The sequence below is a fragment of the Astatotilapia calliptera genome, chromosome 11 (genome assembly GCF_900246225.1).
Source record: "Astatotilapia calliptera chromosome 11, fAstCal1.2, whole genome shotgun sequence".
Lineage (NCBI taxonomy): Eukaryota > Metazoa > Chordata > Actinopteri > Cichliformes > Cichlidae > Astatotilapia > Astatotilapia calliptera.
This window is the reverse complement of record NC_039312.1, coordinates 6,607,586-6,622,749: the sequence shown is the minus strand read 5'-3', so window position 1 is coordinate 6,622,749 and position 15,164 is coordinate 6,607,586. Positions and strand designations below refer to the sequence as shown.

Sequence of the window (15,164 nt, the reverse complement as noted above, 5' to 3'; positions counted from 1 at the left end):
CACTTCATGAGTGGTTATGTGGCCCTCACATGCCTGGAGAGTAACAACCTATATGTTTGTCTGTGTAGGTTCTCAGTCATGTAAGTCATGGCAGTCTAAAGAGCTTGGAAATAATGTGACTTGATTTTTAAAAACTTCTCTTGAAGATGTTTCACCTCTTATCCAAGAAGCTTCTTCAGTTCCAAAACTAAATGGTGCAGAGTCCCAGGTACTTAATCCTTGTGGGGTTTGTCTCTTAAGAGGGTTGTTAACTCACTATTACTCATGTGCCTTATCACATGATCCAAAGTGTGAAAAAACCATGGGTCATTATCACCAGAGGTTTTGGGTGAAACCACTGTTAGACCTTGCATCACCCTATCATGTGACATCCTGAGGTCACCTGAGGCAAAATGTGAGAGGGTTGTGAGGCGCCTGCACTGTAGATGGCTGACAGTTGGTGTTGTAAGCCACCCCCTCTGTTCAATGACAATCTTTCACTGTGGATATAGAATGCCTCTTTTACTCCACTTTGAAACCATCTGTCTTTTTGGTCCAAAATGTGAACATTGGCATCATCAAAAGAGTGATGTTTGTCCTTTAGGTGCAGTTATACAGCTGAGTCTTGTCCTGTCAAAACTGCCCACCCTATGTTTTGCCATGCATTTATGGAGTATGTACATGCATATATGTTATATGAACTTACATGTACATCTGCTTTTCCTAGACTTTACTTCTGGCTTCAACACAATGATTCCAGACTCTAGTGGAAAAACTCATAAAGTGCTCGGTTTAAGGTTCTCCCTCTGCAATTGGGTTTCAGACTTCTTAACCAACAGGACATTGTCAGACTCAGAATCAGAGTACTTTGTTGATCCTTAAGGAAATTATGTGGTTATTTATGTTGCTCCAAGACAAAAAGGACAGTAACAGACTCACCTAAATTAAATAATACAATATACTCTCCTGTGAATTTCCTCGTCTTCCATCGAGTTTCCTGGTTTTCTCCTAAAGGCCGTTTTGGTCTCATTGTACAGATCTTCCTGGACCCCTGCCTGTTTCCCTTGGACCATGTTTATGTGAGTGAGAGTGAGTGGGACGAAGAGGAGTGTGAACGTGTTACCCCTGCCCTGGACCTCTCCCTTGGAATCCCTGGAGCCCTCATCCCCTATCACTGTATATGTGTATATCATTCACCTGATATTGTTAAAAAAAAAAATCTCCCTTTGATTGCACAGCTCCAAGTCCTGCATTTGAGTCCTGCCTTAATCCAACGTGACAGAACAATCCAGCCACGATGGAGTCAGCAGACGACTCAGTACGTCGGGCCAGGCGTCACGAAGAGATGCTGCTCCACAGCAATAAGGAACTAACTGCTCTCACACAAGTCCTAGCTCAACGTACCCCACTGGTAAGGTCACCTCTGCCATCCTCCAACCCTTCTCCACCACTGGATTTTCAGACTGCTTCCGCGCCACTCGCCCCTCCGCCATTGAGGAGGGCTTTGATGTTCCTAGCCAGCCATGGTTTTTTATTTGGGTAATAATGAAGAGTTCAAGCTGGAACAACAGAGTCAGTGCAGAAGGTTATATAGTCACTGATACACTCAGTAAGCCCATTGATGTCCTGATGTCTGTAAAAATCCATGACATCTCCTACTCCATCATCCTCAGTACTGGTTTCCCTCAGGGATGTGTGCCGAGTTCCTTCTTGTTTATTCGATTGACATACACTAATCAGGCATAACATTATGACCTCTGAAAGATGAAGTCAATAACACTGATGCTCTCTTCATCGTGACACCTGTTAATGAGTGGGAGCAAGTGAGCATTTTGTCCTCAAAGTTTATGTGCGAGAAGCAGGAAAAATGGGGAAGTGCAAGGATTTGAGCAAGTCTGAAAAAGGGCTAAATTGTAAAGGCTAGATGACTGGGTTAGAGCTCTTGTAGGATGTTACCCATTCTGCAGTGGTCAGAATCTATCAAAAGTGGTTCAAGGAAGGAAAAGTGGTGAACCAGCAACAGGTTCATGGGCTGCCTTGGCTCACTGATGCATGTGGGTAGTGAAGCCTGGCCTGTGTGGTCTGACTCAACATAGGAGTTACTGTAGGTCAGACTGCCAAAAGAGTTAGGGCTGGTACTGAAAGCTATCAGCCTGCATCACCATAAATAATGTTGTTCCAAGTTCAAAATCGCAAGTGACTAATCACATTGTAATGATGTCATAGTTTTTCTGCATGGGGAAAAAAAACCCTGTCATTGTCTACTCAGGAAAAATCCAACAAAGGGGCAATTAGGGTCAGGATTAGGAATGGGTGAGTCTGTTTAGGGGCTATAGTTATGGTTATGAGTCCATGTCACAAAACTATGACATCACAACAATGAGAAATATAAGTCTAAGCTATTGGTCACTTGCAATGTCAACCTGGACCAACATTAATTTTAATGATCAAGGAACAACAACACAGGAATATAAGATTGTGCTCAGGATGCCCATGCTGACCCTTATCCATTGCCTAAAAGAGCGGTCCCCAACCCCAGGGCCGCGAGAGCTGAAGCTTGGGTGTGAAATCTATGGTTTTCAAGGTTTTTATCGTTAACTCTGTTTCCCTGGGTGTTTTCCTGTGTATTATGAATAAAAAAAAATTTTTATTGGACACCGGTGCTGGTTTTATTTTGTTGTACCTTAAAGGCCGGTCCGTGAAAATATTGTTGAACATAAACCAGTCTGTGGCGCAAACAAGGTTGGGGACCACTGGCCTAAAGCACTAACAATGAGCTCCATGAAGAATGGAAGAAGGTAGCCTTGTCTCATTAATCACTTTTTAATTTTTTTTTTTTACATCACATGGTGTGTGGTGTGTGCTTTGCTTACTGTGGGACACCTGGGATCAGGATACATTGACACTGGTGGGGAATCTCGGTTTCTTCTATCCATGTGGATGTTACCTTGACACATACCACCTACCTAAGCATTGTTGCAGACCCTGTACATTATTTTATGGAAACTGTATTCCCTTATGGCTGTGGCTTCTTTTGCCAGGATAATGCAGCCTGCCACAAAGCAAAAATGGTTCAAGAATGGAGAGAACAAAAAGTCTAAGTTGTTGACTTGGCCTCTAAATTTCCCAGAATTCAATCCAATTAAGCATCCGTGAGATGTGCTGGAAAACAAGTCTCATCTATGGAGGCTCCAACTCACAATTTATGGTTCTTAAAGGATCTGCTCCTTATATTTTGCTGCCAGATACCAGAGCACACCTTCAGGGATCTAGTGAAGTCCATGCCTTGACAAGTCAAGGCTGTTTTGGCAACAAAGAAAGTTCCAAGACAATATTAATCAGGTGGCCACCTGATGACTGCTAAATAAAACATCACATCAGTCATATTGTGAAATTTGCAGATGACACAGCAATTGTGGAATGCAGCACCAAAAATGATGATTGTGATCACAGACAGAAGATAAAGCAGCTGGAGATTTGGTGCAGGGATCTCTGCATCAATGTCAAGAAAACAAAGGAGATAATCATTTCAGTAGCAGCAAAACCTTCCCTCCACCTATGTACATTAGGGGAGCAGCTGTGGAAGTGGTCTGCAGCTTTATGTATCGTGGTACACTCCCCACTAAAGACCTTAACATTTTCTGGTACACCATAACCTCTACTTTCTCAGGATAAAGCACAACTTGTGAACTACAATGTCAATTGAGGAACAGCTTCTTCCTGAGGGCCGTTGAACTCTGTTGCCATCTCATTTCTGCTGCTCGCAGCCGAAGGGTAATAGACATGTGAATCCACTTGTCTTTGCACTATCCGCCACACACTGTTTTCTTAAATTTAAAAACAGCGGTTTTCTAATATACACGTCAACTGTAAATATCTCGGTATTCCTTATTTCTGTATATTTTGCTATTACTTTTGGTGGCTTTCACGAGCACTTGAGTGCAAAGTTCATTTCACCTCATGAAAATACGTGTGCTAGAATGACAAAATTGCCTCGATGCTAACTAATCTTACTTTTTTTAACTAGTTAAGGCTAGGTATCCAACACTGAACCCCAAGTTTCACAGCAGTAATATCACCAGTGTCTGTCTAATCTGTAAAAAGAAAAAAAAATTATACAGGGTAATCTTCTACCCTCTCTAAATGGATTGAAATATATAGCACTTTTATCCAGCACTCAAAGCACTTTTTTTACTGGTGCAAGCACCATCCATAGAGACATAATTTACTGTCTCTATGGAGAGTAACAACCTATATGAGGATGGACACACACATGCAAACTCACATTAGGGGATATTTGGGGTGTATCTTACCTAAGGACACTTCAACATATGTGCAGAAGCTGGAGGATTAACCTCAGGCCTCCTCCAAATCCTGATCCACCATAAACAAGAACAACTTCAGAGGCCATATGCGAGAACTAAGGAACTACTGAGTAATGTAACAGGGTCCATCCTGATGTGATTGAAGAATAAAGGTATTACTACTTCTACTACAACCAAAAAAATCAGTTTGCATTGCAAATTACTTTAATAAAATTTAACTATTTAAGTCTTCTAAAGCTGACTTCAGCATGGTTGAACAAGTATTTGACACCAGAAAAATGCAAGTCCATTTTATTTTATCTGAAAAAACAGACAACCCCCCCATGTATTTTTTTGTCGACTGTGTGAAAACGGTCATCATCTTGAGTTCTCAAATTGATAATGGTCTTCAGCAAAAAGAAAAAAAAAAAAAAGTAAGAACATGTACGAATTTTGGAAAAACTTTATCATTTTAATTTTGGTTGGTGAATTCCTCCAATCAGCTGTTCCTGTTAAATTAATCATTTTCCTGACAAGCTAAAAAAATTTCACAGCTTCTATTCTGTTAGTTTTTCCCCAGAGCAAACAAATACACAAAGACACAGATAGCTTTCCTCACTGACTTTACTTAAATGCATGAACTCAAATTTCTCAAAAGTAACATCAGTTTGTGGAAAGAAAATTCAATCAGAATATCTTTTGAGTGTACAAGATATTTTTCTTTATCAAAAAGCACCCTTTGACAATCAAAGGAAAAGAAACTAAAATCTACAAATTATATATATATAGACATATATACTTTTTACATGAACGGTCATACCATACAAAATATCAATGGATTAAAATGACCAGTGTAAAGTCTACTTTACATACCGACAAAAACCAAAAAAAAAAAAAAACTGTTTAAAACTATTTCAAAATATATGCCGAACAAACAAACAAAAATATATGATCAGAAATCTAAGTCTTAATCCAAGACATTATTCTGTCATGCCTTTTCTGTTTAAACAGAATATTAAACTTCTTTTGACAATTTTACAAATACTGTCAAGAAACTATGTTACTTATTTATTGTATACAAATCCCAACATCAGAACTAAAAGTATATACAAGGGGAATAAAAACCCAGGAGAAGATCCATCACAGAAAATCTTAGTCTCATATCTCTCCAAGTGCTTTCCAAGTACGCACAAGAGGAAACAAATAAGGAGTAATTCTAATTATCAGTTACAAGTGGAGATTTACTGTTAGATGTAAGGCATGAAGAGGGTTTGAAGACACCTTAACTTCCCTTGAATACCTGTAACTAAAGTATGTGGTATTTAGGAACCATTACTCAGTGGACCCCGCATGAGTTTGTTGATGTTCCTCCAGCAGGTGAGGAAAAGCAAAGGCTTTGTCACATTCTGTGCATTCATACACAACCTCACCAACATGACTTTCTTGGTGCTGTTTAAGAAGAGACCACTGGCTAAATGACTTGTAGCACATGTCACATCGGTACTCTCCAACGTCTTTTTCAGCGTGCTTTCTCATATGCAGAGACAGCTCTTGGGCTGTAGTGAATTTGCATTCGCACTGGGAACATTTGAACTTATTCTCAGCCTGAGTTTCGTTTTGGGCTTTCTGACGATGCCTGCGCTCGTGCTCTTTCAGGTATCGCTTCCTGGCAAATGTTTTTCCACAAAGCTCACATGTGAATGGCTTCTCATTTGGATGTTCTTTATTTTGATGCTCCAAAAGGACATTTTTAGAGGTGAACCGCATTGAGCAGACAAGGCAGTTGTACAAGTCGTCTCCTGTAACATCGACCTCTTCCTCCTCCTCCTCCTCCTCCTCTGCTGCTTGAAAATATGATGGGCTGGATTTTTTAGAGGATGGATTTGAGCATTCTGTTTTTGTTGCCTGCTGTTGCCCGGAACACTTATGCTGGCGGAAAGCAGCTTCTCCCAAAAAGCCCTGCTCACACTCTGTGCATTCATATTCAGCAGCTGAGGTCAGCTTATACTGCTCGTGTTCCTTAAGCTTGCTTCCAGAGGCAAATTTAATTTTTTCAATTGTACCATCAGGATGCGTTGGGAAATGATGAAACAGATCCATGGCACATGGAAAACACTGGCTGCAAACTGGACACTTAAAAACATGTGATGGTTCACCATCTTCATCATCAAGTTCTTGTTTAATTTCTGCTACAGTGCCAATATGGCTCTTAAGATGGGTCAAGAAGAGCTGAGAGGAAGCAAAGCTACTGTTGCATTGATTACAAGAATATATACGATTGGACTGTAACTGTTGATGGGTATTCCTGTGCTTTTTCAGATGAGATGCATGAAGAAAATGTTTATTGCATTCGGTGCAAGAGTATGGTCGCTCTTTAGCTTCCATGCAGCCATGCTCTGAGAGCTCCTCTGGATCTCTGAAGCGCTCGCTACAAACACCACAGCGGTATTTAAGCTCTGAGGTGAATACAAATGAGCTTTCAGAGCGTGAGGCAGGTTGTTCACGTTCTCCCCTTGACACTGAAGGTGAAGGATGGTCACTTGATGTGGAATGGGTTTTCCAGTGTTCAGCTCTGCTACTCTTTGACAGAAACACACGATTGCAAATATCACATGGAAAATTCTCTTCACGGTGGGTCGACATATGCTCTGCTAGCTGCAAAGGTCCATTGAAAAATAGGTGACACTTGGAACAACGATGTGAGCGACTTTTACCATGACTGTGCTTGTGGTTACGCAGGGCAAAGAGAGACATGAACCCTCTGCCACATGTTTGACACTGAAATTCAGACTTGTGCATTCGATGATGCTGCTGCAGCTGAGATGCCTGGAAAAAGCATTTACCGCATTGTTCACATTCATGCGGCTTTTCACCCAGGTGACAGAGCTGGTGATCCTCAAGGCTTTCTGACGTTGGGAAGGTCTTTCCGCACACGTGGCACGGGAAGTATGGTGCGGAGTCTGAGTCACTGTCTTCGCTGCCGTTATTTTCATCCTCCTCGCTGTCACCAGCTGTGCTCACTTGGCTGCTTGAGTGCTGTTCGCTGCTGCTCTTTTCCCTCACAGCAGCCTTGATATCCTTATACTGTTTTGGATGCCAGTTTCTGTAGTGTCTTGCTAGTGATTTTTTTACTGCATACGATTTGCTGCAGAATCGACAACTAAATACATCATCTTCATGATCCTCCCTATAATGGCTGCATAAAGATGGTCTTGTCCAAAACCGCTGATTACACAGTTTGCAAGCATATGGCCTGCTTAGATCGTGACACGTTCTGTGGGCTTCAAGATCAGACCTGGTATAGAACAGCTTGGAGCAGTCGAAGCAAGGGAATTTCTGATCGCCTGTGTGCATCCTCATGTGTTTTTCCAGATTTCCTTGACTAGTGCACACCCGCCCACACTTAGGACATGTATTGCGCTTTTTCTCTTGTTCCTGTCTTCCATGGTCTTCAAGGTGACTGATGAGCACTAAGCCATCTGTGAAGCTCATTTCACATTCTGAACATTGATACTGCACGGCTTTCTTCTCTTTACTTGAGCTGCTTTGCACCTCATTTCCTTCTGAATTTTTTGTTGATTCGTCCATTAAATCATCGTTGCAGAAAAGCCCAGTGCTAGTCATTGTAGAGCCGCCTCCAAACGCAAGAGCAGAGTGATTAAGAGCAAAATCAAAATTTGCTTTTAAAGGTGTCTCCAACTGCTGGTTTGGAATACGTCCATTTCTACACTTCCTGTAGTGGTTTCGGAGGAGACTTTTATTCCAGAAGCCCTTATTGCAGGACTTGCAGTTAAAAGGATGGCCCACTGCATGTGTACGGAGATGACCAGTTAGTCCCGCTTTGTTTGCAAAGAACATATTACATTGTTGGCAAAAAAACTGCTTGGAGGGCTCCATATTAATAGCGGTATTAAGACTTTGTGTTAAATTGTCACTAAGTCTTTCATCACAACTCTCATCCACAGGCTCTTCTTTGATGCCTGACAGAAGCTGCTGTAGGGGGGCAGTTGACACTGGATGAGTCATTGTTTCCAGCTTGTGCGTGCTCAAAAAATGCTCTTGGAGCTGTGAAAAAAGCAGAAATCGGGAGCTGCAGTATGCACAAGAAAAGCCTTTTGGTGGGTCATGAGTGGCTGACTGCTGGCTTTGGAAAACTGGTGATGAGCTTGTTGTTAAACCACAACCTTTCTTGTGATTTTCAAGCTTGCTTGCAGGGAAAAAGCCACCACATAGGTCACAGAGAACTGTACTTGTCTGGTGTTTCTTGGGGCACTTTGGAAAATGACGCTGGACATAATCCTTCCTTATAAATCTCTCACCACAATAATCACATGAATATGGCTTCTCTCCTGTGTGCAGGCGGTTGTGAACACCTAACTGCCAGCTGTTTCCAAAAACACGGGGGCAATAGCTACAAACATACTTGTACTTCTTGTTAAAGCAAGGCTGGATCCTCTTCAGCATTTGGCTTCTGATCCCATCAAGAGATCCTGGCATGTTTTCTGCTGGAGGACAGGTTCCCTGCAGTAAAGCACCTGCTGTTTCCCTCAAGACCTTTCTGCACCTTCTCATCTTTTTGTGCTTTTTCAGAGATTTTTCATGAGCGAATGAGGAGCCGCAGCGTGTGCACTTGAATAACTTTGTGGCATGGAACATGGTGAAATGTCGGGAAAGTTTAGACTGAGTTGTGTAGCTTCTAGAACAGACCTTACACTCAAACATCTCCTGCTCTTTAGCACTCTCAATGCCAAACTTATTTTGCCAACCTTTGCCAACATCTTCTAAACTGATTTTGGGAATACGGACCTCCAACCTTGTTTTTTTACCTTTGCAGCGAGTCTGATGTACTTTCAGATGATCGTACCTTGAAAAGCAGCTATCACAGGCCTTACAGCGATATGGTTTTACTTCATTGTGTGTCAGAATGTGACGTCTCAGGTACCTTGGTTTCATGAAAGTCTTGGTGCAGAATTTGCACTTGTACTCCGTTTCACCATGTGCATTGGGCTTTGGTTCTGCCTCTATGGCAGAAGGAATGTTGGGAGGTTTCGTTGCAGCAGTGCTTTTGAGTTTTGATAGCGCATCTTTGTTAACACCGTCACAGAAAGCTTCATGCTGCAAACATAATGTCTTTGATCTGTATCTCTGACCACAGTGCATACAGGCATATGGTTGCTCACCAGTATGTGAGACCAGATGTCTCAAGAATAATGACCTGAACCTGAACCTCCGGGTACAGTAGGGGCATTTAAACTGAAGCAGAGTGGTTGCATTGGGCTGTGTAGACATTTTAGGAGTATCCTGGTTTGTTGGTAGACTGCTTTTATTATAGTTGGTGTCATGAGATAAGCCAGTGCTCAGCTCTGTTGTCTCTTCACAGTTCCTCTGATGTTGTTTCATTTTATTAGGTCCATAGTACTGCCCACATCTTGAGCATGGATGCACAGAATTTATCTTGTGGGCATGCTGATGATTTTTCCAACGGTCTTTCTTAGAAAATTTCCGTGGACAATAGGGACACGGATATAGTGTTTTTGTCTTTGTTTCAGACTCGAGAGTTCGGGTTTCAGGAGGGGAACACTTCTGACTGTGAATTTTAAGGCATATGTTACGGTAAAACTGTTTTCCACAATTGGCGCAAGAGAAGGGTTTGTCCCCAGTGTGTTTGATCATATGGCGCAATAAATAGCGGCGATTGTTAAAATTTCGTTTGCAAAATGGACACTGGTTTGAAGAAGACCCTGATATATGGGTGAGACAATGTTTTCTTAGAACTTGGGCATCATCAAATACTTCTTTACATAAGGAACACTGCATTTGCTTTGGTTCATCCTCTTCTTCCACAGATTCCAAGGTTTGCTGAAGATTTGATTCTGTTCCCTCTTCAAGTCTAAGTGCCCTGTTTTCTCTTTTTTTGTGGGTTTTTAGATGTCTGAGGAGATGTGCGGGATGCTGAAACTGCATAGTACAGTCTGGACATTGAAGCGTTCCCCTCCTTAGATGTGAACTTCTGTGCTGGATCAGTTCTCCAATAGTCGGTAGAATCTTTTTGCAGACAGTGCACTGTATCCTCCTCTGGTGAATAATTTTGTGAGCAATCAGATGGGATCGCTTCTTGAATCCCTTTCCACATTCCAGACAGCGGTATGGTCTCTCACCGCGGTGATTGCGTTCATGCTTCTTCAGTGACTGTGAAGAGCTGAAATATTTACCACAGAAGCGACAACTGAGATTGCTCTTTGCTTCAGCTGAGTTCAAGTTTTCCTTTCCATCTTCATTCTGTGTACCATTTAAAGTTTCAGGATTACTCTTGGTGGAGAAAATGGAATTCCGGTACCTGATAATTTTCCCAGTGAGTTTAAACAACTCGTGTTTCTTCATATGTCTGTACTTTCCAGAAGCGTAACAAAAAACTGCAGGACAGAGGTTGCATTTGTATCGTGGCACAGACGTGGAGGTTGTCAAAGCTGATGGTGGTTGTTTTCTCTTCTCCTTTTCCCTCGTTTGCATTTTCTGCTCTTTTTCAACCGTTTGTGTTTTTTGCTTTCTTTCCACTGTTTCTTTCTCAACCGTTGTCCTTTCTTTTGCTTTCTCTTTTGCTAGTTGATTAAGAAATTCTCTGAGGCAGCTTGTTTTAATATGCCTATATCGATTGGATGTCATAGTGAACATAGTGTGGCACAAAGGACATCGATATTTACCAGCAATTTTTTCCTTGCCACCATATATCGCATCTCGAACACAGTCACGCAAATGTCGCGCTCGATTGTAAGAGTACTTAAAAAGCCGTGGGCATAGAGGACATTTATATTTTCCTATTATGTCATTCTCCACTTCTTGAGTTTTCTCCTGCTTTTCATCACTCTCACTGACTGCTGTGGGACTCTGGTTTAACGACACTAGTGTACCCTTTCCATGGTGTACTTTATAGAAATGCTTTTTAACCTTTTCTGCAGTAGGGAAGGTTTTACCACATAATCCACACAGATTTGTCTGGGAGATGTCGAAAAGCTTAACAAAACATTTTGGCATATCTATGTTACTTTGCACCCCATCCTTTTGTTTTGGTGTGTCAGTTTGTCTCACAGCCACATCAGGATTTTTAGCTGGGAGGTTGGACTGCTTGCATCTACCAGGTACACGCTTGTGTCTTTTCAGGCTCCCGCCTTGTGCAAAATAAGAGCCACAGTCATTACACCTAAATGGTGTTTTCCCAGTGTGAGTCCGCATGTGCTTGATATAATGCATTACTTTTGAAAATGTCAGTCTGCACCTATTGCACCTATGGTTGCCTTGGCGATTTCCCTTTTTCTGTGGGCTAGGATCTGAAGGACGCTGAGACCCGTCTTTAACGTCACCACACAAATGTTTTCGAGCTTGTTCATTTTTCACCAAATAGAGACTGCAACTTTTGCAAAAGTCAAAATTGTTCACTGTATGGCAACAATGGTAGTGTTCAATTGATTGATCTGTGCTATAAGTTGTGTGTTTGCAATCTGCACAGTAATACGAGTCACTTGTTCCATTTTCTGACTCCAAACTCTTCAATATTACAACAGGTTGCAGCATTTTCCTCATTTCAGCTGCGGATTTTAGTTGCGGAGCTTGTCCTCCTGAATGGTCCATGTTCTTCCCATCAGTTTCAGTAACAAATGCTTCTTTATACTGTGATTCATTAGTGTCACATGAGGAGTCATCTCTGGACAGAGGTTCACCATACAGCATGTCTGGCTGTTCCTCTGTAGAGATGTCCATGTCTTCAAATGAGTCTCTAGCATTTTCAGACCAATCCTCCCCAAGACCCAGAGGTTCTTGGCCAACTGGACTTTCACGTAGTGATTGCTGCTGATCAAGAGAACAGGTTGTCTTTGCGTTCACTTCTGAACTTGCCCAGTCTGAAAAATTTGTGTTGGAACTTGAGGGTTTTGATTGCAAGCAGGATTCTAAACTATTAGGACTTTGCCTGTTGCAGTCACTTGTCACCACATGGCTATTAGATTCATAATCTGTGGAAGAGGTTGCTCTTGCCTTATCAGCGGGACTTATACATTCATTTTCTACACAGCCATGTGTGTCTGTGTTGGAGCTTTCTTTCAGTGGGGAAGAGTCTGGATTAGCAGCAACACTTTGCTTGTTATCGTCACTAGTGTCAATGGAAATACCGTCACCGGTTACAGTGGTGTTGCCACAATTTTGATCTGGAGAAGAGGTTTTGATTTCCATTTTTTTAGAGGGACACGTGTCTGTGCTTAAACAGGATTGTGAAATACTAGGAACAGTTTGCTTGTTCTTGTCAGTATTATTAACAGAAAGACTGTCACTGGTGATGTTGGGACAATTACAATCTACATCTGGAGGGGAGGTTGGACTTTCCTTGCTTCCTTCTAGAAGAGGATGTGTGTCTGTGTTTAAGTACTCTAACTGAAGGGAGGATTCTGGATTAGCAGCAACGCTTCCCTTGTTCTTGTCAACAGCATCAACAAAGGGACTTTTACAGGTTGCACTAGGGCTGCTACAGTCTTGATCTAGAGGGGAGGTAGGGTTTTTCTTCTCAGACTGACTTTTGAATTCCATTTCTACAGAGGTTTGCACATCTGTGTTTAAGCTCTTTTGTTTAAAAGGAGATTCTGAATGGCTGAGATTCTTGTTGCTAGTATCAACAGTGACACTGGATCCACTACAGTCTTGATCTGGAGAGGAGACCGAGGTTGTTTCTAGCGAAGTTTTAAATGTCCTTTCTTGACAAGAATGTGTATCTGTGTTTAAGCTCTCTGGCTCCAAACAGGATTCTGAATGATGATCAACACCTTGCCTGTCCTTGTCAGTGATGTCAATAGAAAGACTGTCTCTGGTGATATTGAGATCACTATGATCTTGATCTGGAAGAGAGGTTGGGTTTTTCTTTTCCGATTGACTAGTGTCTTCCATTTCTAGAGAGGGATGTGTATCCGTACCAGGCGTCTGCAGTTGCAAGGAGGAATCTGGATGAGTGGCAACACTGTCTTTGTTCAAGTCATTAGTATTTGTAGAAAGACCTTCATTACTGGCAGAGAGATGACTGCAATTTGAATCTGAAGAAAAAGTCATATTTGTCTTCTCTGCTGCACTTGAAAGTTCTGTGTCTACATGGGCATTTGCACCTTGGCTCAAGCTGTTCAACTTTAAACAGGATCCTACATGAACGCCTGCACCTTGCTTGTTCTCATCTTTAGTGTCCATACATAAATAGTCTTTAGTGTCAGTTCGGCCACTACATTCTGGATCAGGAGAAATCTCAACGTTTGACTTTTCTCCTGCAATTGCTTGTACTTCATCTACATTGAGATGTATGTTGTTGCTGCAGCTTTTACGAATCAAACTTGGTTCTGAAAGCCCTGAAATACTGACATCGCTCAACAGATCTTCACTGTGCTCATCAAGGTTTCTAAAAACTTCACCAGCCACACTTTCATCAGACTTTTGTGTAGATAATAAGTTAGATTTAACATCATGACTGGTCCTTGTGCATTTCCACAGTTGTTGTGTAGAAGCATTAGAATTGGATGCCTTGGAGGATTTAATGGCATCTGTCTGAATTTCTTTCTGGCAGTCAGAATCCTTATTTTCAAGTTGACCTCTGTTGGATTTGGGAATTTGGGATTTATGTTCATCTGAAATCTTGTTTTCAAGTAAATCTGATTCTCTCGTTTCCCCTTCAAAGACCTCATCATTGTTTTGCACATCTTGACCCATATTTCCATTTTGACCATCTGCTGAGTTTGGATGATTAAGTCCTGCCTTTTCTTGGTTCAACAGTTCTTTCATGTCCTTTTGTGAGCCATTTTCATTTATGGGAACTTGATCATATTTTAACGTACTTATGATATTTGGAGAAGCTGAAGTAATTTGCTTTTCCTCACTGTCATCTGGATACTCATCTATTCCATGACCAAAGTTTTCACTTATCAAGAGGTCTGAATGAGTATGTGCAAGATCTCCCTCCACATCTTTCCTTTGTTTTTCATCTTGGAAACCACCGTATTCACTTATTTCAAGCTCAGTTTTGCTCTTGGTAGTTGTCTTCATGTAGGAGGTAGTAGAGGACTGATGATGTCCTGTGTATGATGTAACTGTTTTCTCTAATTTTTCCAAACTGTCCTCTGGAGACTGAACTATGTTTTGTCGTGCCTTCAAATTTGACGATAAAAGTACATCAGTCTCCGACATATCTGAACACAAACTCTCAGTCGGAAAAGTCATATTATCCGTATGAGTAAAAAACCATGATGATGAGCCTTGTTTTTCGGAACCATCAGTTTTAGGATTTGAATAGGACTTACTTGCCATGAATTTACAAGGTGGTCTTGTTTCACCAGCGTCTGCATCAGAGCAGCTACTGACATCTGAGTAGTTCTCAAGAAATGATGTACTTGGCATTTCATAATCTTCCTTAAGTCCTTGAAAGTCTGTTCCAAAAGATGATGGAAAAGAGTCAGATGTTTGCAATCCGTCTGCAGCAAAATCCGGGATATTACCATTTTCACATCGTTGCAAGTAATCCTTTCCCATTTGTTCTCCATCAGCTTGCCATTGTGTTTCACCACAGTATCTTTGATAAACATAATCTGACCTGGAATTCACAACACTGGGGTCTGAGCAATAGTTTGTGTTAAAGTCCGAGTTAAAGACAGGGGCTTCATGTGAAGCACCAGCGCTGGCAAAGCCATGATGTCCAGTGAAGTCCTCAATATGATGGGAAAGGCACCCATCTGACTCAGATGTCCTTCTCAAAGTCCCTGGATCTGATGGTAGAGGTGGGGGATTATGGAAATATGAATCCCACCCATGCGCCATCCTCAATACGGAGTAGTAACTAAGGCTTACTGTAGCCTGAAAACACAG

General features: G+C 41.7%; 1 protein-coding gene across 2 annotated transcripts in view; it reads right to left on the bottom strand.

The window, feature by feature from the left end:
• Positions 1-4,889: 4,889 nt before the first annotated feature.
• znf1035 (zinc finger protein 1035) overlaps positions 4,890-15,164 on the bottom strand; it is a 30,083-nt gene continuing 19,808 nt past the window's right edge. For both annotated transcript variants that reach the window (XM_026183596.1, XM_026183595.1), the window contains one exon: positions 4,890-15,152. In XM_026183596.1, the coding sequence (XP_026039381.1) occupies positions 5,616-15,116 (9,501 nt within the window). In that variant the 5' untranslated portion in view covers positions 15,117-15,152 and the 3' untranslated portion in view covers positions 4,890-5,615. The remainder of the gene's footprint in view (positions 15,153-15,164) is intronic.